This window comes from Rhinatrema bivittatum, chromosome 2, assembly GCF_901001135.1.
Source record: "Rhinatrema bivittatum chromosome 2, aRhiBiv1.1, whole genome shotgun sequence".
In the NCBI taxonomy this organism is placed as follows: Eukaryota; Metazoa; Chordata; class Amphibia; order Gymnophiona; family Rhinatrematidae; genus Rhinatrema; species Rhinatrema bivittatum.
In genome coordinates this window covers 668,695,150-668,716,967 of record NC_042616.1, presented here as the reverse complement: position 1 = coordinate 668,716,967, position 21,818 = coordinate 668,695,150, and the positions used below count along the sequence as shown (strand labels likewise).

The window sequence follows — 21,818 nt, the reverse complement described above, 5'->3', positions numbered from 1 at the left end:
GAGGCGGATTACATCATCACACTCAAACAAATATAATTTTAAAAAATTCACAATTTAAAAAACATACCTACTCACATCAAGGTCAAACAGTACAATATATAAAACACAAAATTAAAACAATCCAACATAAATATGTCACCTAAATGTTTCTCTAAACAAAATTTTTAATAATTTCCTAAAGCTTTTATCATCACTCAGCAAGCGCATTTCTGAAGGAATACTATTCCATAATGTTGGCGCAGTAAATTGTCAAGTTAAGTATAAAACATTAATAAAACAGGCGAAAAAAGAATTTGAAATGAAGTTGGCCATAGAGGCAAAAACTCATAATAAAAACTTTTTAAAATATATATGAAGCAAGAAACCTGTGCTTGGACCGTTAGATGACCAAGGGGTTAAAGGGGCTTTTAGGAAAGATAAGGCCATTGCATAAAGACTCCCCGTAGGAGACACTATCACTGTTGCCCCTAAGAATCCAAACACCTCAATATCATAACAGTAAGTGCTTGTTTTTTCTCATTTTATTTGCAAAAAAATACCCAAAAAAGATATCTGGACTTTGGACTGATGAGTATATAAAAAGCAAAGGTTTTCGGACTGGGAGTGCTTAGTATGATGGTCCTTAAGCAATTTCTTTAAGAAAAATCTTTTTGAAAATATCTTTATTAAGCTATATACAGTGAACATACATGCCAATGTCAGGACCACATTTTTACATAATTATTCATAACTATGGTTATGAATAACATCCACATTGATTACAGTAATCAAAATAGACTACTGGACCAGCGCCTGTCTCTTGTGCGTCGACCCTCTAGAAACTTCCGGAAGTATCCCTATTATCCTCCCAACCCACCTCCTTACCCAATGTGCGTTCTAAGAGATGTTTAAATACCAGCAAGATTTCCATGCAGAGGAGACAGGCCTCTTCCAAAGAAAAGGAGGTTATAGAATGAGGGGTCATGGGATGAGAATGAATGATGGCAAACTCAGGAGTAATCTTAGGAAATATTTATTTATAGAGAGAGAGTAGTGGATGCATGGAATGGATTCCCCTTGGAGCTGGTGAAGACAAGAATAGTATCTGAATTAAAGAAAGCATGGGATAAACACAGGATCTCTGAGGGAATGGTATTGATCATAAGGCTTAATAGCTGGTGTGGATGCATAGAACTTACCAAAACCCTTTTTTAACTCCAAATACACTAACAGCTTCCACCACATCCTCTGGCAAAAAAATTCCAGAGCTCAAATACCGGTATGTATTGAGTAAAAAATTATTTTCTGTTTTAAGTGTACATCCAATAAAGCAAGAGGGTAGGCGATCTAAGAAAGCCATAAGGGCTTTAATAAAGATTCTAAATGGACATTATTCTAAACGGACATTATTTGGCATCTAATCTACTTTGTTGCCCTTACTGTTAAGTGTACTACAGTACTTAGCAACTTCATTTCATGTCCCCTAGTCTGTGTACTGTTTGAAAGAGTAAACAATCAATTTGCATTTACCCATTCCATTCTGCTCATTTTTTTTTTTTTTTTTATAGACATCACCCTTCAGCCTTCTCCAAGCTGAAGAGCTCTAACCTCTTTAGCCTATCATAAGCTAATTGTTCTGTCTTTTTTTTTTTTTTACCCTTCTCTGTACTTTTCTAATTCTGCTAGATCTTTTTTGAGACGACGTGATAACAACTGCATGCAATACGCAAGATGCAGCCATAGCATAGAGCGTTAGGAGGTTTTATGATATTTACTATTTTATTCTCTTTTTTTTTATTTCAAATAATTCCTAGCATTCTAGTTGCTTTCTTGGCTGAGGATTTCAACATATTATCCAGGACGATAATCCTAGAATCTTTTGCTGGGTGGTGACTTCCAATTATGGAACCTTGCATTGTGTTGCTATAATTCGGGTTGTTCTTCCCTATGGGCATCACTATGCACTTTAGAACACAAGAAGTTGCCACACTAAGTCAGACCAAGCAGCATCCTGTCTCTAACATTGGCCAATCCAGGTCCAAGTAGCTGGCAAGTTTCCAAACATTAAATCCATCCCATGCTATTAATATGCCAGTAATAGTAGTGGCTATTCCCTATTTCAATTTGATTAATAGTAGTTTATGGACCTCTGCCGGAAGCTGGAGGCAAACAGAGTAGTTCTGGGACATCGAGTTCCATCGTGACAGTAGGGAAAGTTGTAGTGGGCGAGCATAACTCAATAGTTTTTGCAACTGGTCCATCAATTTCTTTTTCCTTGTAGAAGGAAGAACAACCTTGTCCTGTTTGGTGTCGACCCCGACTCCAAGGTACTCTAGTGATTGGGAGAGCTGCAGGCAGCTCTTGGATGTGTTGATGACCCACCCGAGATTCTGTAGTAGATTCTTGACTCTGGTGGTTGCCTGGTAACTTTCCTCTGGAGATTTTGCTCTGATCAGCTAATTGTCCAGATACGGGTGTACGAGGATTCCTTCTTTCCTCAGTGTCGCCGCCACTACCACCATGATCTTGGTGAACGTCCAAGGGGCCGTAGCTAGTCCGAAGGGTAGCAGCCGGAACTGGTAATGATTGTCCAGTATCGCAAAGCGTAGGAAGCACTGATGGGTGTGATGGACTGAGATGAGGAGATAGGCTTTTGATAGATCCAGAGAAGTCAGGAACTCTCCCGGTTGTACTGCCCTTATGATTGAACATAGGGTTTCCATGCAGAAATGCGGTACCCTCAGGTAGCAATTGACGGTCTTGAGGTCCAGGATGGGCCAGAACGTTCCCTCCTTCTTGGGGACGATAAAATTGATGGAATAGTTGCCAGTATTTTGTTGGTGCTTGGGCACTGAGGTTATTGCCTTTAGGCTAAGTAGTTTTGTCAGTGTGGTTTACCCTGCCATCCTCTTGGAGAGGGAGTGGCACTGTGATCTCACAAATTTGTCTGGAGGGATGCTGTGGAAGTCCAGATGGTATCCCTCTCGAATGATGGTTAGGACCCACTTGACTGAAGTTATCTCGACCCATCTTTGGTAGAAGAGGGTAAGTCTGCTCCCTAAGGCTTCTTCCTGTGGATGGGTCTGCTGATTCTCATTGTGTGGTGCGGCCGGGGCCTGTGCCAGCTCCCCTCTTTTGTGTCCCTGCCAGCGGGGCGAGATGCTTGGTATATGTTTATGAACGGTCTAAATTACTGTGCTCCTCTGCTCTTGTTTCTTCTGGGAGAGGGGCGTTGGTTTCTTTTGTTCTTGTCCTTCGGTTATCGAGGTACTGGGGATTCGCCCTATTTGTTGGCTAACTTCTCCAGTTCGCTTCCGAACAAGAGGGATCCTTTAAAAGGCACTCTCGTGAGTTTCGTCTTGGAGGTGGTGTCGGCTGACCAATTTCGGAGCCATAATTGCCTCTGGCTGCCACTATGGATGAGACGCCCCTGGCTGAGGTACGCACCAGATCAGAGGTCACATCCGTGAGGAAAGATATCGCTGTTTCTAATGTTTCGGCGGAAGTGTTTGCATCCCTGGAGAGAAGCAAGCAGGCACATATCACCACGGCGCAGCAGGAAGCGATCTGCAGGGACATTGCTGCGAGAACAAATGATTGTTTAAGGATGGATTCCTGACGTCTGTCCTGTGCATCCTTGAATGCAGCTCCTCCTGTGACTGGGATGGTAGTGCGCTTTGAGACAGCGCAGACCATGGCGTCAACTTTCGGGAACCCTAGGAGTTCTTTGGCTATGGGTTCCAGGGGGTATAGGGCTTCTAGGGCCCGTCCTACTTTGAAGCTGGCATCCGGGGCATTCCATTCAGGTCAATCAGTTGTTGTACGGCCCATAGCATTGGGAAATAGCATGAGGCCTGACAGAGATTGACCAAAACTGGGTTCGTCTTTGGCTCCGCTGTGGTACTTGAGCCAGGGATGGCCAGCATTTTCAGACTCAGAGACACGAGATCTCCAAATGGTCTTTGGAGAAAAATTGCATCATGGTTCAGTATGGTTCAATCCCTGGAGGGATTTCCCCTTCCTCCAGGGAGTCAGGCTCTTCCCCCGAGGTGTCTGTGTCCCCTAAGGGGAAGCATTTGCCCAGAAGAGGCATGTCTCGAGGGACCCGAGAGGGGCTTGGAAGGTTTTGCTCTTCTGGTGGAGGCTGTGGCTGTGTCACAGGTGGTACCGATTGCGCCTGGACAAAGGTTTGCAGGCCTTTGAAGAATTCCACCCAGGAAAAGGTCCCTGGGTCCATATTGAATCCAGAGGAGTTCCGAGGTGCCCAGAATGCAGAGGTCCGGGGTACTATCATTGGTGGAGCCAGACTCCTCTACAGTTTGAGGAGGGCCTTGCTTCGATTTCTCTTGAGCCTCTTCGCACTGCAGGCATAGGGCAGAGGCCACTTCAGATTGCGTGGCTCTCAGGTGGCAGGCAGGACAGAGGGCTTTTCCCTTGGCTTTTTTGGCCGGAGGTGCCATGATTAGTGCACATGGAGTTGCTCAGGACTTGTCTGTGCACATAGGTGCGCACGCCAGTGGACTTAGTTGTGCGCTCCGGGTGCACCGACAATGTGCGTGCAGGATGTGGAAGATGTGCGTGCAGGCCGCTCTTTGTGCGCTTAGCGGGGATGCACGCGCCGCTGTGCGGACAATATGGTGATCAAGGGGGGGGGGGGGGGGAATGACACCAACGACCACGCGGGCAAGATGGTGACCCCCCTCAGACGGTCTCCATGTGAAAGGACCCTCGCATCGCATCGGGGTCTAGCCCGGGCGGGGCTGCTCAACCCGATTTAACAGACGCCAGGAAGACGATCTGTGCGGCTATCCGAGCCTTGGAGACCAGAGACTTTAAGAAAGTTTTATACCTTACCTTATCTCGGCGCTTCCCGGTCTCCGGCTGCGGGGGGAGAGGGAAAATACCTTCACCGCCGCTCTCAGTAGTGCACCCGCTGCCTCTCAGCCACTGGGGGCTACGTCCACGCCGGGAACCGGCTACTGGACCAAGGCTTACCTCTGAGGGATCTTGGAAATCACCTCAGGAATTCTCGATTGGGGGCGGGACCCTTAGGTATCACCGCAGGAGTGCAGGGCTCGTCTCGTAGAGGTAAAATTTTCTCTCTTCTTTGGTTTGGATTTTCTAACGCTGTGCAAGCGCGTGTAGTGTCCCTAACTGCTTAGGAGACGGAGAAATACCAAAGAGCTAAGCTTCCTGCACGGATATATGTAGGCTGACGTCAGACTGAAATCTGACTGTCTCCAACTGCTATCAGGAGTACACTATACCCATTGGTCCTGAGTCCATCTGCTACATGCTAGGAAATATTAATGTCTAACAAACATTCCCCACTTTCAATTTTATATGGTGATATACATTCATTTGACAGAATGCATGCGCATACATGATGCAATATGGAAGTCCGTTGCAATAAACTGGGTAGTGCTATGGACGTTCTTTTTTGAACACTGCACTTTTTTGGCGCCCTTTTCATTTCTGTTTTATTTGAATACTGCGACAAGAAACAGGGACCAGCTAGCGTCCAATATATTTCCACCAATTAACTAGCTGTGAAAAGTTACACAAATCATGTTGGATAAACGTACTGTTAAAAACCAACCTTTATTAAACTACCGTATTTTTCGGACTATAAGGCGCACATAAAAACCTACAATTTTCTCAGAAATCGGAAGTGCGCCTTATAGTCCGGTGCGCCTTATATATGAATTTTTTTTCTGTTTCTTTTCTCTCCATCTTCTCCCTCAAACAAACAGGTTCTCATTCTCACATGCTTTTCTCTCTCTCACACACACACACACTGGCTCTCACTGTCACATGCTGTGTCTCATACAATCATTCATACTCAGTCTCTCACTCACCGGGCCTCTTCGTCTTCTCGGGCCGCTGCGTCCCTGCCGCAAGGACTCCTTCAGGGGCCACCCAGGCCACAGAACAGGCCCCAGCGGTGGCGGCTCCATGCCGCTGAAGACAAGGATGAAGACTCGTGGCTCCCTGCCGTAAGTAACAAGGAGGCGGGTTCTGGCTGCCGCGGAACGCAGCTTGATGTCGGCATCTCCGGCCACATGGATGGTTGAAAGCGCTGCATGCGCTGATGCTTCCCCTCCTTCCTGCCCACGTGGCTCCGGCAACGTTTACTTCCGGGGACGCACAGGCAGGAAGGAGGAGGAGCATCAGCGCATGCAGCGCTTTCAACCATCCATGTGGCTGGAGATGCCGACATCAAGCTGCGTTCCGCGGCAGCCAGAACCCGCCTCCTTGTTACTTGCGGCAGGGAGCCAGCATCAGCGCCTGCCGATCTGCCCCCGGGGGCATATGGGGGATAATAAAAAAGTACCGGTACCGTAGTTTAAAGGGCGCAACCGATTAAAAAAAAGGCTCTGAGCCTTAGACCCGGCGCCCAGGGCGGCCGCCCACCCACTGCGTACAGCTCCTTGCGCAGGATCCCCGCGGAGTTTCTGTGCTCCAGCAGTATAATCCGGTGCGGCTTATATATGAACCAGGATGCATTAGCAGGCACTTTTTGATAATGCGCCTTATAGTCTGAAAAATACGGTACTGGTTATTGATAATATATATGAAAATTTAAAATTTTTAATTTTTTATCAGAGACAGGGACCTCAGAACTGGTAAATCAGGTTTGTTAACCAGAGTTTTTATGACCAGTGAGTTCAATCATAGGTCTCTATGTGTCTCTCTTTTTTCAATTTTGTTTAAAATAGTTCCACTCTTAAAATGAGTAACTTTGTAATCCTCAAAGCAGATAATTAATTCTTGTTCAATGATTGCAACAAACTAATTCCAAGTTGTAAGGTATTCTCAAACAGTGTGTATAAATTACTTCAGCAGTGGCTAGACTTTTTTTGATCAACTGCTTCAGCGGCTGATTTTTGCCGCTGACTGTCACACTGTTTATGAGCCTTCATTGCCTTCAACAATTAAGAAGCCCGTATGTTATGAGCTACAGACAGCCTTAATCCGCCCTGAGGAAGCGTTAAGCGAAACGTTAACGTTGGCGGGGATTCACAGCACAGACTTGTTGAAGGCAAAAAAAAGAAAACCGCAACAAGTCTTAAGATAAGTGCAGTATTTTTTAGGACAAAGAGTTATCACGATAATCTTGTCCTTCAGATAAAGACATGTCAATTATGGGCTTCCAACTAACAAATTATTCTGGATAAAACGCTCATAAACAGTGTGGACTCACATGTTAAGACACACATCATATTGCATTGGAAGAACTGCCAAATATGATGATGTACAAGAGCTTTTGAAAACACTACCCATTCCGGCAGAATGCAAGAGATTCTCACACTGGAGAGACAAGATAAAATGATTTAGGGGTGGGAGGGGATTTCTACCCTTTAAAGCATTTTAAGTGAGAACAAGTAGAACAAATTACTCAACATGCCACCAGTCCTCAAAAATGTCAATCCAAAAGTAAAAATGGAAATAAACGGAAATTGTTTAAGACATATAGTCTTTCATGCAAAAGGGAGAGCTCCACAATTTTGTTTGACTCTCAATTCTGTTCAGAAAAGAGGAGAGTCACCCGCAGCAATAAGTTCACTCCCAAAGCACATGTAGGTCAACATTTAAAAGTCAGAACTACAAGTCACCCAACTATCTGTCACTATAAAGCTAAGCAGCATAAACTAAGTGAAAAAAGGCAAACCGCTACCTTTCTGATAAAAGTAAGAGGGGCCTTCCTCCATTACTCCGCCAGTTTAGCTTCATGCCAAATGTTTCCGAAGCAGGAGAGAGCAGTCACTCAGGCTTTAACACTCAAGTCATCAAACATGAAAACACCTCAAACAAACCGATGCAATATCGGGCGCTCAGGTAAAAGTGCTGCTTAACATGCGGTTGGATGCAAATTTTAGATGCCCTAGACTTACATCGAATACAATACGGGGATTAGCGCGTCCAATTGAGCTCATAGCTAATAATGCTCATTATATGCAAATCCCATGTAGATGAGGGCTATTAGCTATTACCCTGCAATGTCAAAAATTGCCGCATGGCCAAGGCACCCATTTTAATGTGGCAATTTTAACGCCTGCCCGGGAGCAGATGTTAAAAGCATGCTGCGCTCAAAGGCTCATAAAAAAAACAAAATATCCTGCTTTCTGCGATTCCTCCTATTCGTATCGTTGCAATATTAAATAGGAGGAACCGCAGAAAGCAGCATCCCCAAGTTCAGGCCCGATTGAAGGCGTGAATAAATTAATATTAAGTGCCCAATACTGGGGATTAATTTATTCACTCCATCACTTACTGCTTATTTGTCCATTCACTGCCCCATGTCAGTGAAAGGCCCAATCCCCTTTCAGAAGGCTGTCCTGAAAGGGGATTGGGCCTTTCACTGACAAGGACCAATCAGGAACAGCCCTGCATGGTGGGGGCAGCTGCTCTGGCCAGGCTGAGGTGGACTCACAGCCACTTCTCCTGGGCCCCCAATCTAGTGGCCGATGCAATACAGTGCGCTCAGCCGAGCCAGGGGCGGATTGGCCTATCGGGGAATCGGGCATCTCCCGATGGGCCGGTCGCTCCCATCACGTGATTTTTTTTTTTAACTTTTTTTTTTTAAAAACTTTCTAAAGACAAGAAGAGGGTCTGCTGGCGCTGCGGCCCGAAAAGAAACCTGCGGGCAGGGCCGGTGGAAGCACTAGGCCTGGGGCGCCGCGAGCAGTGGTATCCCGAGGGGAGCCAATGCCCCCGGGCGCAGGAAGGCTCATGCAGCGCAGCGACAGACAGATGGGCAGGGCCATGGTACGTCACCACGGCCCAAAGAAAAAAGATCGCATTTAAATGCACTGATGCTCCTCCTCCTTCCTGCCTGCGCGGCCCCGGAAGTAAACGTTGCACGGAGCCGCGTGGGCAGGAAGGAGGAGGAGCATCAGTACGTGCAGAAGAGGAGCAGCGCGGCCCAAGAAGAGGAAGAGGCCCAGTAGCAGGGCCGCTGCGACCCGAGAAGAGGAGGCCCAGAGGTGAAAGAGAGGCTGAGGGTCTGTAGAGTGTGTATGTGTCTGTGCTTGTATGAGATGAGGTGAGAGATTGTGTGTGAGTGAGGACCTGAATGTTTGCAGAGACAGCATGTGAGAGCCTCTGTGTGTGTGTGTGAGAGAGAGAGAGCATGTGAGAGTGAGAGAGAGCCTGTGTGTGTGAGAATCAGACAGCATGTGCCAGTGAAAGACTGTGTGTATAAATGATTGTATGAGAGACAGCATGTGAGAGAGTGTGTGTGTGTGTGTGTGTGAGAGAGAGAGAGAGAGAGAGAAAGCATGTAAGAATGAGAACCTGACTGTGTGTTTGAGGGAAGAAGATGGAGAGAAAAGAAATAGAAAAAAGACAATATAAAAGATATTGGCAAAAAAAAATAAAATAAGAAAGGTGGAAAAAAAAGCCTGTAACCAACCAATTAGAAAACTAAGATCAGACAGCAAAGGTAAAAAAAAAATAAATTACTTTTTTAGTGATTGGCAGATGTAATCTTTGGGAATATGCAAGAATAGCACTTTTTCTATGCGGATCTCACAATATATGAGATCAGCATGGAGAAAGTGGAAGCCCACGGAGCCTGCACAGAGGAGGCTGCAGATTGGGCTTCAGTGCCAGTAGCAGCAATCGGCACCTCCCAATAGCCATGTGGCAGCAGTGACAGTGGCAGCAAAGGAATGAGAGAAGTTCCGAGGTTGCTGGCAAAAGAAAGAGAGGGGGGTCTGCCTTTAATGCGTGCATGTGTATTAATGGGAGTCTGCCTGGGGGTGTATGTGTGTGAATGCATGGGTGCCTGCCTGGGGGTCTGTGTGTGAGAGAATGAATGTGTGCATGCCTGGGGGATAGGGAGGGAGTGGTGTGAAAATGAATGGGAGCCTGCGTGTGTGTGTGTGTGTGAGAGAATGACTGGGAGCTTGCCTGGGTGTGTGTGTTTGTGTGTATGTGAGGGAACCAGCGAGAGTGAGAGCATGAGTGTGTATGAGAAAATCCAAGGGAGTAAGAGTTTGTGTGTGGAAGGGGAGAGAGTGTCCTAGAGCCTGAGAGTGTGTCAGTGTCAGTGAGAGCAAGAGGTTATGGTGGATATAAGAGCATGAATGTGTATGTATGTGACAGTGTATGTGTGAGAGAGAATGGACATGTGAGTATGTGTAAGAGAGAGAGGATAACCTCCTAATCCTCGACAATATCAGGGTGCCTGGAAATCAAGAGCTCCCACAGAAGGGGACAGCAGGGGCTTTTTAAAATCCTTATTAGTTTTAAATATTGAATATTATTTGATGTCTGCTCTTTTTGAAATATTTTATTGGTGTTATATACAAATTTTTGAAAATTTCCCTGAGTTAAATTACTGGAGGTTCTATTCATCAGCAGTTTTGAAATATATATTTTTAGTATGATTTTCCTATTGTGATGTTTTATAGTTCTTGATTTTATTGTTTGATGTTTTGTGAGGAATGATGGTATTTTCTGTTTTTCCATTGCTGCATTACATACAGTCTAACTTGTTGTGATTTCCAGTTCAGTTTGTGCATTTCTGTGTAGATTTTATGGTGCCTTTATTCTGTATTTGGTGACTCACCAAATTGTATGGGTACCCATGGGCCAGTATGGAGAAAACTCCCCCGGGCCACTATTTTCCCACAATCCGCCCCTGAGCCGAGCTCACAGTATAACCCGCACTCTGATGCAGAGTGAATGCAATAGCGCTCATCACATGCAAATGCATGTGAATGAGGCTATTACTCATTCACTCCAACTCTGTGGAACTCCATTCCCGATTCTATTCGTATGACATCTAACCGCAAAGAATTTAAAAAGATGCTAAAAGCCTACCTGTTTAATGATGCTTATAAATACAATAACTGACATTAACTTATACTGCTACCTAACCTAACTTTTGATTTGATAACCTGTTAAGAATGTCAAGTTTGTTTTATTATGTATGAATGCTTGTAAACCGCCTAGACGGACATGTAATTGCCCAAGTGTACGGTAAGGGGCACTTAGAGAAGATAAAGCCATCGCGGAAAGATTAAATGATTTCTTTGCTTCGGTGTTTACTGAAGAGGATGTTGGGGAGGTACCCGTAATGGAGAAGGTTTTCATGGGTAATGATTCAGATGGACTGAATCAAATCACGGTGAACCTAGAAGATGTGGTAGGCCTGATTGACAAACTGAAGAGTAGTAAATCACCTGGACCGGATGGTATACACCCCAGAGTTCTGAAGGAACTAAAAAATGAAATTTCAGACCTATTAGTAAAAATTTGTAACTTATCATTAAAATCATCCATTGTACCTAAAGACTGGAGGATAGCAAATGTAACCCCAATATTTAAAAAGGGCTCCAGGGGCGATCCGGGAAACTACAGACCGGTTAGCCTGACTTCAGTGCCAGGAAAAATAGTGGAAAGTGTTCTAAACATCAAAATCACAGAACATATAGAAAGACATGGTTTAATGGAACAAAGTCAGCATGGCTTTACCCAGGGCAAGTCTTGCCTCACAAATCTGCTTCACTTTTTTGAAGGAGTTAATAAACATGTGGATAAAGGTGAACCGGTAGATATAGTATACTTGGATTTTCAGAAGGCGTTTGACAAAGTTCCTCATGAGAGGCTTCTAGGAAAAGTAAAAAGTCATGGGATAGGTGGCGAGGTCCTTTCGTGGATTGCAAACTGGCTAAAAGACAGGAAACAGAGAGTAGGATTAAATGGGCAATTTTCTCAGTGGAAGGGATTGGACAGTGGAGTGCCTCAGGGATCTGTATTGGGACCCTTACTGTTCAATATATTTATAAATGATCTGGAAAGAAATACGACGAGTGAGATAATCAAATTTGCAGATGACACAAAATTGTTCAGAGTAGTTAAATCACAAGCAGATTGTGATAAATTCCAGGAAGACCTTGTGAGACTGGAAAATTGGGCATCCAAATGGCAGATGAAATTTAATGTGGATAAGTGCAAGGTGATGCATATAGGGAAAAATAACCCATGCTATAATTACACGATGTTGGGTTCCATATTAGGTGCTACAACCCAAGAAAGAGATCTAGGTGTCATAGTGGATAACACATTGAAATCGTCGGTTCAGTGTGCTGCGGCAGTCAAAAAAGCAAACAGAATGTTGGGAATTATTAGAAAAGGAATGATGAATAAAACGGAAAATGTCATAATGCCTCTGTATCGCTCCATGGTGAGACCGCACCTTAAATACTGTGTACAATTCTGGTCGCCGCATCTCAAAAAAGATATAATTGCGATGGAGAAGGTACAGAGAAGGGCTACCAAAATGATAAGGGGAATGGAACAACTCCCCTATGAGGAAAAGACTAAGAGGTTAGGACTTTTCAGCTTGGAGAAGAGACGACTGAGGGGGGATATGATAGAGGTGTTTAAAATCATGAGAGGTCTAGAACGGGTAGATGTGAATCGGTTATTTACTCTTTCGGATAGTAGAAAGACTAGGGGACACTCCATGAAGTTAGCATGGGGCACATTTAAAACTAATCGGAGAAAGTTCTTTTTTACTCAACGCACAATTAAACTCTGGAATTTGTTGCCAGAGAATGTGGTTCATGCAGTTAGTATAGCTGTGTTTAAAAAAGGATTGGATAAGTTCTTGGAGGAGAAGTCCATTACCTGCTATTAAGTTCACTTAGAGAATAGCCACTGCCATTAGCAATGGTAACATGAAATAGACTTAGTTTTTGGGTACTTGCCAGGTTCTTATGGCCTGGATTGGCCACTGTTGGAAACAGGATGCTGGGCTTGATGGACCCTTGGTCTGACCCAGTATGGCATTTTCTTATGTTCTTATGTAACTTTTAAATAAATAAAATAATGCAAAAAAGTGTGTGTCTCAGACACACATTTTGCTCTCAGATATTAACGCCTACCTGGAGCAGGCGTTAATAGCTGAGCGCAGTTAAAAGCAGTATAGAAAAGCAGAAAAAATGCTTTTCTGTACTACTTTTTTTTTTTTTAAATTATTATTTTTAAAAAAAATACCTCGGCCGAGTTTACCGGTGTCGGTCTTCATAACCGGCAGCCGTCGCAGGGTCACGTTAGCAAGGAGGCGCTAAGGTCGCGCAAGCAATCCTGGCGCCTCCTTGCTGGCGCAACCCCCTAATTTGGGTATAGCATGGCGCCCCCCCCTTGCAGGAGACGTGCACATTAGGAAAGCGGGCGCTGACTTTTCAGCGCCCGCTTTCCGTGCTTTTTATTGCATCGGCCCCCTAGAGCGCTAGGGACACAGGAATTACCCATTGCACGTCTTTTAGTATGGTAGCTCATTTTCCTATTGCATCCAGCGCCCAGGAGAGATGGGTGTGCGCATGTTAAAAAAAAAATTGCATCCAATTTGATTGCATTTTTATGGGATGATATTGCATTGGCCTGAAAGAAAAGCAGCGCCCCATGCCATATTAAACATAGCTGCAGCACGCGCTGACCCAGCCAACCTCGAATGAACTTTTTCCAACCGGGGATCCCCGCCCCCTCCTCTCGTTCTTCCAGTACGTCACAAGCCTGGAGGAGCCCCTCGCCGCCTCATCCTCACCTTCAGCAGCATCCCTGCTCCTTGCAAACTCGGTCATCCGGTCCTCCGTGAAGTACCGGTACAGGCACGAAACCATGAAGTCCAGCACCCAGCCAGAGGCCACCTCTACCGCTTCCGAGAACAAGCTTGCAGAGAGAGGGCAGGAGCTAGAGCCCGCCGAATCCGGGGGTCTCTCAGACGTCTCCTCGCTCGAGGAGTCCCCAAGGCCCCCGGGCTTCTTCTTCGTCGCCGAGTCCGGGCGTTCCTCCAGCGGCGGCGGCTCGCTCTCCGCGTCCGTTGATTCTTCGGCGGTTGACTCGTGGGGTTTCTGGCGCGGCTCCTCGGTGGCCGAGGCGTAGGGTCCCCCAGACGGTTCCCCAGTGGCCGATTCGTAGCGTTCGCCGGGCGGTGCCTCAGTTGCCGAGTCGTAGGGTCCTCCGGCTGCTTCCGCCGTGGCTTGCGGTCTCTCGAGCGCCTCTTCAGTCGCTGATCCTGAGAACGACTCCGTGTTCGCTGAATCCTGAGAGCTCTCGAACGTTTCAGAGAACACTTTCGCGGCGCTCAGCATCTCCATTTTGAACGTGACGTGCACTAATCTCGCGCTAACTCTTACTGCCACATTCTGAGCCGTGCGCGTTCTCGTTTGCGTGCACGGGTGCAAGCCCCGGTCTCTGCCAGTGAATTTCGCCTTATGGTATCGTAGCTCTTGCCGATTAGTTAGGAATCTTTTAGTCCCATAAAAAAAAAAAAAAAAAAAAAGATATCACTTCTGATTTGCTGGTTATTCTGTATTTTTAGTTATTTGAGATAGACATGTAGTTATTTTAAATTATTTTTATACCGCCTAACCTTGTCTGCCAGAAAAGTTTCCTTATTGCAATGTTACCAGGAATTAGAAGGAGAAAATAGTGGCAGGCTTCATCTCCCTTTGACTGAACAAAATAAGCAGGTTTTTCCCTTATTCATTCATGAGTTTGTAACCGTCTCTTTTTAGTCAGTAAGGAGGCCCAGACAACTGATCCGTAAAGATAGACTTTTATTGCCAGCAAGATGCAGCTAAGACAAAGGCTTAGTACAACTGCATGCCACGCCCCCTTAGGAGCAAACCTTTATACACTTTACAGTTCTTATCTTTCACACATGCGTTCTGGTTTTTGCTGAACAAACAATTTACAAACTGCTGAACAAGCAATAGCTAGCGTGGTCTCTAGTAGGTGTAGCTTATGATCAGACTATTGTTTCGTCATTTAATTGACGGGTTAGACATTTGCGGTGGCGTTCGTATTAATACAATACAAATTATGATTCCAAAATGGAGTTACGTTTCACTAAATGTTAGTGCGTGAATACGTCACTACGTATTAGGTTCCGTTTGCGTTGCAAATGTTAGTAAATCAAGATGGCTGTGCGTTTCACTGCAGGCATGAAGAGACGAGAGGCGTCTCAGGGGTGCAGTCTTCAGGGGTTCATGGAATCGAACTCCTTCATTCCCCCCTTTGATACTTCAACTTCGGTGGAAGGTGGAAGTATCACTCGTAGCTGTTAAGTAACTGAAAAGAGAAGAAAAAAAATTATTACATAGAACTTTTCAAGGTGGACCCTAAGTTGTTGCCAGGTCGTTGGTTTCTTCACGGGTTTGAGACGGGTGGACCCTATTGGCGTCACCCCCCCTTTGTAGCCCGGCTTACCCTTAGCAACAAATGTGGTCCAACGTGGTGAGTTACTTATGGTGCATTAGAGTTTAGTATCAAGGTAATCGTCATCAGAATCAAAAGTGACATCAGAGTCAGATGAATCAGAATCGGGGAATGTGGAAATAGACACATACTTATTGATCATCATAACATGAGCAGCTGCTCTGCGATCAGCAATGGTTTCAATCATAGATCGTAGATTTCTGAAAATGAGAGGTAAACAAAGAGGAAATAAAATGCAAGTTAGAACAAAAAACAGCAGAGGGATGAGAATGTCTTTCAGTCCGGGAATCGAAGTAAGCCAATTTGGTAGAGAGGCTGTCCAGTCAAGGACACCGGTCCACGTCTGCACAGGGACATGGGCCAATCGGATCATTCGATCAGTAATTTCTTCGATGACTTTACTCTTATCATCAATCTGTAAACAACAATTAGAGAGATTAAACTTTCCACACACGCCTCCTTCTTGAGCTAGGAGGTAGTCCAAGGCTAAACGGTTTTGGTAGACAGCTGTGATTATTTTGGTGTTCTGCTTGGCAAGGATATTGAGAGCCATGGCAGAATCGTTAGTCAGAAGTTCCAACACTGCTTGCAGTCGGATGATACGATTTAACATATAGATTGGAGTTCTATATCCATAAGAACCATCTTCAGCCCAAGTGGCAGGGCCATAGTATTGTACAATTCGTTCAGGAGGCCACTCCTGATCCTTCCAATCTCCAATAGAAACTTTAGTAGTTCTGCGACGCTTGTTTGGTTTCATAGGACTGTAGACAGGTACACCTAATGTTTCTCCAGCGGTGATTGGTAAGAGAAAGAAACTTGGCCGAATGGTGGCCAAGAAACAGGTGCCATACCAGTTGAGTGGTAACAGTTCATAAGCCCTTCGGCCACAAACGAAGTAGTATCCATCTGGCGCCGCGAAGAGGGTGGTGGGCACCCCAGCAGCAGTCCACGTTTTGTTTAGGGTTGAGTCAGTCCACAAGGTAGTGGGCATAGTCAAATTTTCTGTCTGCCACCAAGTTAGTTTGGTTAGGTTAGCAGTAAGGACCCCTGTACATGGTGAATTTCCAACAGAGGTAGTATAGATTCGTGAGTGTTGTCGAGATATGCATTGTCTGCCAATGACATCTGTCTGGAGAGCCCACTCGTATGGATGTGTCTTCCGTTTGTAAGTTATAGTTGTGTTCAATTGATTGAGGTCGGTTTGGAAGACCTCTTTGGCTTCCCATGGCCATTGCTCTCCTGTGTGTGTGCCTCCGCAGACAAAGCAATTCTTAACTTCGAGAGAGAGAGCTATATTCTCAGCCAGATTTACAAACATATTCTTTGCTTGATGTTAAAAGGCATGCTTCTTCAATTCTTCTGATACATGGGATATTTCATCAAAGAAGGATTGATAGCCCACTACAGTGGTCTGATGAATGATTGGGCGAGGCTTGTCTCTACGCTGGGTGATTGTTATGTAAGTCATTGGGTCTTTTCCAGCTCCGTCGATGCCAAATCCCCAAGTATCTTGCCAGGGGGATCCTTCACCTCGTATGGGCCATTGCACGGACACAATATTACCAGTTACTGCTGTCAATCTGCCGATTCCGTGGCAGCCATGGTAACCTCCACCTGTATAGTCACATACCAGAGCCCAACCCGACAAAATCAAGTCTCCTTGACAGGGTAACCAACTGGATGGGTTGGCAGCTCGATTGTACGGACAAAGGTACTTGTGGTTATAAACATAGGAATTTTTCCAGGATTGAGATCCGCAATGGAGTGCATTTGGGTGTTTATCAATGGCTGCACAGGCATCGAAGGTTATTGTGACGGTAGACTCTCCTCCGATAAGGACTTTGGTCGAGTTGATGTAGTACAGTATACCTTTTCCTTCTGGGATAATACTTGATGTGTAGCTCTTTGGTAATCCAGCAGTGAGGGTAATGTTATAGTACTTGGGAGTTGTTGGTGTGTGACAAATAACCTTGTCACCCTCTAGGCATCGATGAAAAGACTGGTATCCTTGAGTGGTATTTAATGCGCATGCAGGTTGCGTTGCACATGAAGTGGGTGGCTGAGATTGGTGTATAATGGTAGAGACAACCTGGAATCCATCTGGAGTTGTAGTACGGATGATTTGATGCATTCTGTGCAGTTCTTGCTTAGGGGTAGAACAAGAGATGTAGTTGGAGAACATGAGATTAGTAGAATAGTGTTTACTCTAAACCTCTCATGGCTGGAGGTTTAGAGTAAACACTTTATGCTTTGCCTTGTAAGTAGATCAGTTGATTAATTCTGAAAGGAAGGAAAAAATGTATACGTTAGTACTCTTTAGCAAAGTACTATAGTCATTTACCCTGGACTAATTTGTTGCCTGCTTTGAATGAACTTTAACTTGTTGTCTCCAATCCTGGAGACCTGCCAACTGGAGGCAGCAGGTTTCAGGCGGGTCCAGTGAATCCATGAAGGGCATCCAGAGACTTTTACAGCAGTAGGAGTGGTGAGTAACACTGTGTATGGACCCTTCCATCGTGGTTTGAGGAAATCTGATTCATCCCAGTCCTTCATCCATACAGAATTTCCGATTTGGAATGGATGAGTCGGGGTTAGCAAGACTAGTGGTTCAATGTCGCATGTATAGCTCTGGATGGCGATGACTGTGTTATGTAGTCCCTTAAGTTGGTTACTAAGGGACAGCTCTCCTTGTATCTGCAGCGACTCAAGAAAAGATGGAAGGGGTGGAGGTCTTGCATACATCATTTCATAAGGTGTTAGACCAGACTTTCTTGGACTGCATCGGATATGTAGTAAGGCTAAAGGTAGGATGTCTGGCCATTTAGTCTTCGTTTCTTGGCATAGCTTAGCCATTTGATTTTTCAGAGTTCTATTAGCTCGTTCAACAGCTCCGCTGCTCTGGGGTCTCCACGCACAGTGTAGATGCCAACTTACACCCAGAATTCTGCTTAATTGCTGTGTAACTTCACTGGTGAAAGCTGGTCCATTGTCTGAATTTATTTGCCTTGGTAATCCGTATCGCGGTAAGATCTGATGAAGGAGCAAAGCCACTACCTCTTTGGCAGTTTCAGTTCGTGTGGGTATGGCTTCGATCCATCCAGTATAAGTACAGACAGCTACCAGCATTGCTTTGTATCCTCTAGAGGGTGTCATGTGGGTGAAATCGATTTGACAAACTTGAAACGGCGTAGTTCCTCGTAGGATATGTCCGGGGGCAGGACCAGGTCCATTTCTGGGATTGTTTCTTGCACACGTGACACATTGATTGATTGCATGTTTAGTCAACTGAGTAATTCTGTTGATGTAATACGTTTTCTCCAATAGCTTAATTAATTCATCTCGACCAAGATGAGTTCGGTTGTGGGCTTCTTTGACAATAGTCCAAGCTAATGCTTCAGGTATCCATATTCTGTTATCTTGCAGAATCCACCAGCCATCGTGATGGTGGAATTTCTCAGCCTGTGCCCAATCATTCTCCTCCATTGAATAAGCAGGAGTTTCCGTTGGGAATTGTAGAAGTGGACAAGTTGTAACTGGGATGTGCGGTGAATGGGCACGGGCTGCTTCTTTTGCTGTTTGTCTGCCCATTGGTTTCCTTTTGCAACGGGATCTGATTTTCCTGTGTGGGCTTTACAATGCATGACAGCTACCTTTTGCGGTGCCCATACAGCATTTAGCAATTGATGTATTTCAGACGCATTAGCCAGTTGCTTTCCTTCGGCGGTGAGAAAACCTCGCTCTTTGTATAAGGCTCCATGTACTTGGATGGTGAGGAAAGCATATTTGGAATCTGTATAGATGTTCACAGTCTGTCCTTCTGCCAATTGTAGAGCTCGAGTGAGAGCGATGAGTTCAGCTTTTTGAGCTGATGTCCCAGGAGGTAGGGACTCAGCTTCAATGATGTCATCTTCAGAAACCACAGCATAACCGGCAACCCGAATTCCATCAATAACTTGGCTGCTTCCATCAGTAAATAGAGTCCATGCTCCCTGCCAGGGTTGATCCCTCAAGTCTGGTCTGCTGGAATGTATTGTAGTCATGACCTCTTCACAGTCATGGGCAACAGGTTCAGGTGCCGGCATAAGAGTGGCCGGGTTCAAGTTTTTACTGTCTTGTATTTGAATTTCAGGTGTTTCACACAGTAAGGCTTGGTATTTTACAAGACGTGAGTTGGTCATCCATTTTGGTCCATGCGTTTCTAGAAGTCCTTGAATAGTGTGGGGAGTTGTTACGTTTAGAATTTGACCAAAAGTTAATTTGACAGCCTCTGGGATTAGTAAGCACGCAGCCGCAATGCTTCGAAGACAACCTGGCCATCCTTTTGCAACATTGTCCATTCCTTTTGACAGATATGCAACAGGTCGTTCCCACGAGCCTAGAGATTGAGTCAATACCCCAATGGCCATTCCCTTTTTCTCATCGACGAATAGATGGAATGGTTTCATTACATCTGGCAATCCTAGGGCAGGAGGTTCAATCAGGGCATCCTTCAGTTGTTGTAAACTTGTCAATTCATGGGTTTCCCATTGAAAAGGCTGAGATTCTGCCTCCTTTCCCCGCAGCTTGTCGTACAGGGACTGGGCAATAACAGCATAGTTAGCAATCCACAGCCTGCAATATCCAGCAGCTCCAAGGAACACTCGGAGCTCTTTCTTGCAAGTGGGTACAGGTTGACCTCGTATTGAACTGGTACGGGATATTCCAAGACAACGGGTACCTTCCCGGATTTGGAAACCCAAGTATTCTACTTCCAATTCACAGATTTGCGCCTTCTTTTTACTTGCACGGTATCCTTTTGAGTACAACGTCTTTAGCAGGTGGAGAGTGGCTACTGCACATGTGTTTCACGAAACAACAGAAGGTCATCCACATACTGTATTACTGGCCCATACGTGACTTGGTACATCTTCAAGTCTTTTGCCAGTTGCTCACCGAACAGCATAGGTGAGTGCTTGAACCCTTGCGGCAAGCGAGTCCATGTGTACTGCTGCTTGATTCCAGTTTGTGCATTTTCCCATGTGAAGGCAAAGATCTTCTGGCATTCTTCTGCTACTGGAACGGAGAAGAAAGCATCTTTGAGATCAATAACACTGTACCACTTGGATGCAGGGGAAACTTGAGCCAAGATTGAGTATGGATTTGGTACGAGGGCTACTAGATCTGCTGCTTGATTATTCACTTTCCGTAGATCCTGTACGGGTCGGTAATCAGTATAACCAGGTTTCTTTACGGGCAACAAAGGGGTGTTCCAAGCAGATCGGATTCGTCGGAGATGCCCAAGTCGTACAGTCTCTGCAGATGTATCTGGATTCCTTGCCTGGCCATATATGGAATGGGGTATTGAGGTTGATTAATCACCTGTGCATTCTGTTTCATTTCGATCCAAACAGGGGTAGCCTCGATGGCTATTCCCCCTGGATTCTGCTCGGACCATACTTTAGGCACGCTATCCATTAGCAGTCTTCGTTGTTCGTTGAGAGGGGTGTTCACTTCGTATCGATGCGGAGTGATCTGTTCAAGGACGGGGAGATGTAGTCTCCATTCCTCTTGGAGTGGACAAATGAGAGAGACAGGATTATCGGCAAAGGATGCCTTAATTTCACCGGTGGGCTCGAATTGCAAAGTAGCCCTTAATTTACACAGGAGGTCTCTCCTATGAGTGGTACTGGGCACCCTGGCACGTAAAGGAATTGATGGGACACTAATTGTCCTCCTACTGTAACCTGCCGTTTCTGGAGGAAGGGAGCGCTTAGTGGCTTTCCTGAAGCCCCGACTATAGAGATATTTTTCGAAGTAGGCGTGGTGATGGCTGTGGTCATTACAGATCTTTGTGCCCCCGTATCCAAAGGTCCTTTGAATGTTTCAGCCCCTACTTTTATTTCCACCAAAGGGTCTATGGGAAGGGTTCCCCTATCTAGTCATGCTTCACTATCTTCGCCGGAAGTTTCACCTACAGTCATCTGCCATTCCGTTTCCTTAGATTTGGACGGAGTATATCCTTCCTGCTTTGCTTGCAGGGACTCCGGACACTCAGACTTCCAATGTCCTTCTTGTTTACAATATGCGCATTGATTGGTTCCCAATGGCATTCTTCCACCTCTAAACGATCCTCCTCTATTTGCTTGTCCTCTTGGCAGCCCTCTAGAGGGCGATCTGCCTCTTCCTCGGGGTCCGGGATACCCGTGATACTGCCTGGACGGGTTCCCGAAATTAGTTTCTTCCAACGCTGCGGCTAACAAACTGACACTTTCTCTTAACTTTCTAGTTTCTTTCTTTTCCTTCCTGTCTCCATCCGGTTCTCGGTTTACATAGACTTTATCAGCCATTGCTTTTAATTGGCTGATATTCATTCCCTCGAACCCTTCCTGCTTTTGCAACTTCCGGCGAATGTCTGGGCAGGACTGCCCAACGAAGCTCATCACTATGATGGATTGATGTTTGGGGTCTTCAGGATCAAATGGGCTGTATTGGCGGTACGCATCCATCAATCGCTCCAAAAAGTTTCCGGGGGACTCGTCTCTCTTCTGCACCACGTCTTGGATTTTTCCCATGTTTACAACTTTCTGCTTTCCTTTCTTTAAAGCTTCAAGAAACGCGGT

At 45.4% G+C, this 21,818-nt stretch overlaps 1 protein-coding gene across 5 annotated transcripts in view; it reads right to left on the bottom strand.

The window, feature by feature from the left end:
* The window catches only part of TERF1 (telomeric repeat binding factor 1), a 276,338-nt gene extending 262,150 nt beyond the window's left edge, over positions 1-14,188 (bottom strand). For 3 of the 5 annotated variants that reach the window (XM_029591466.1, XM_029591467.1, XM_029591468.1), the window contains exon 1: positions 13,541-14,184. In XM_029591466.1, coding sequence (XP_029447326.1) covers positions 13,541-14,093 — 553 coding nt within the window. In that variant the 5' untranslated portion in view covers positions 14,094-14,184. Of the gene's footprint in view, positions 1-13,540 lie in introns of all 5 variants that reach the window. The other 2 variants (XM_029591469.1, XM_029591470.1) reach the window with 2 other exon arrangements.
* Between the last annotated feature and the right edge of the window lie 7,630 nt (positions 14,189-21,818).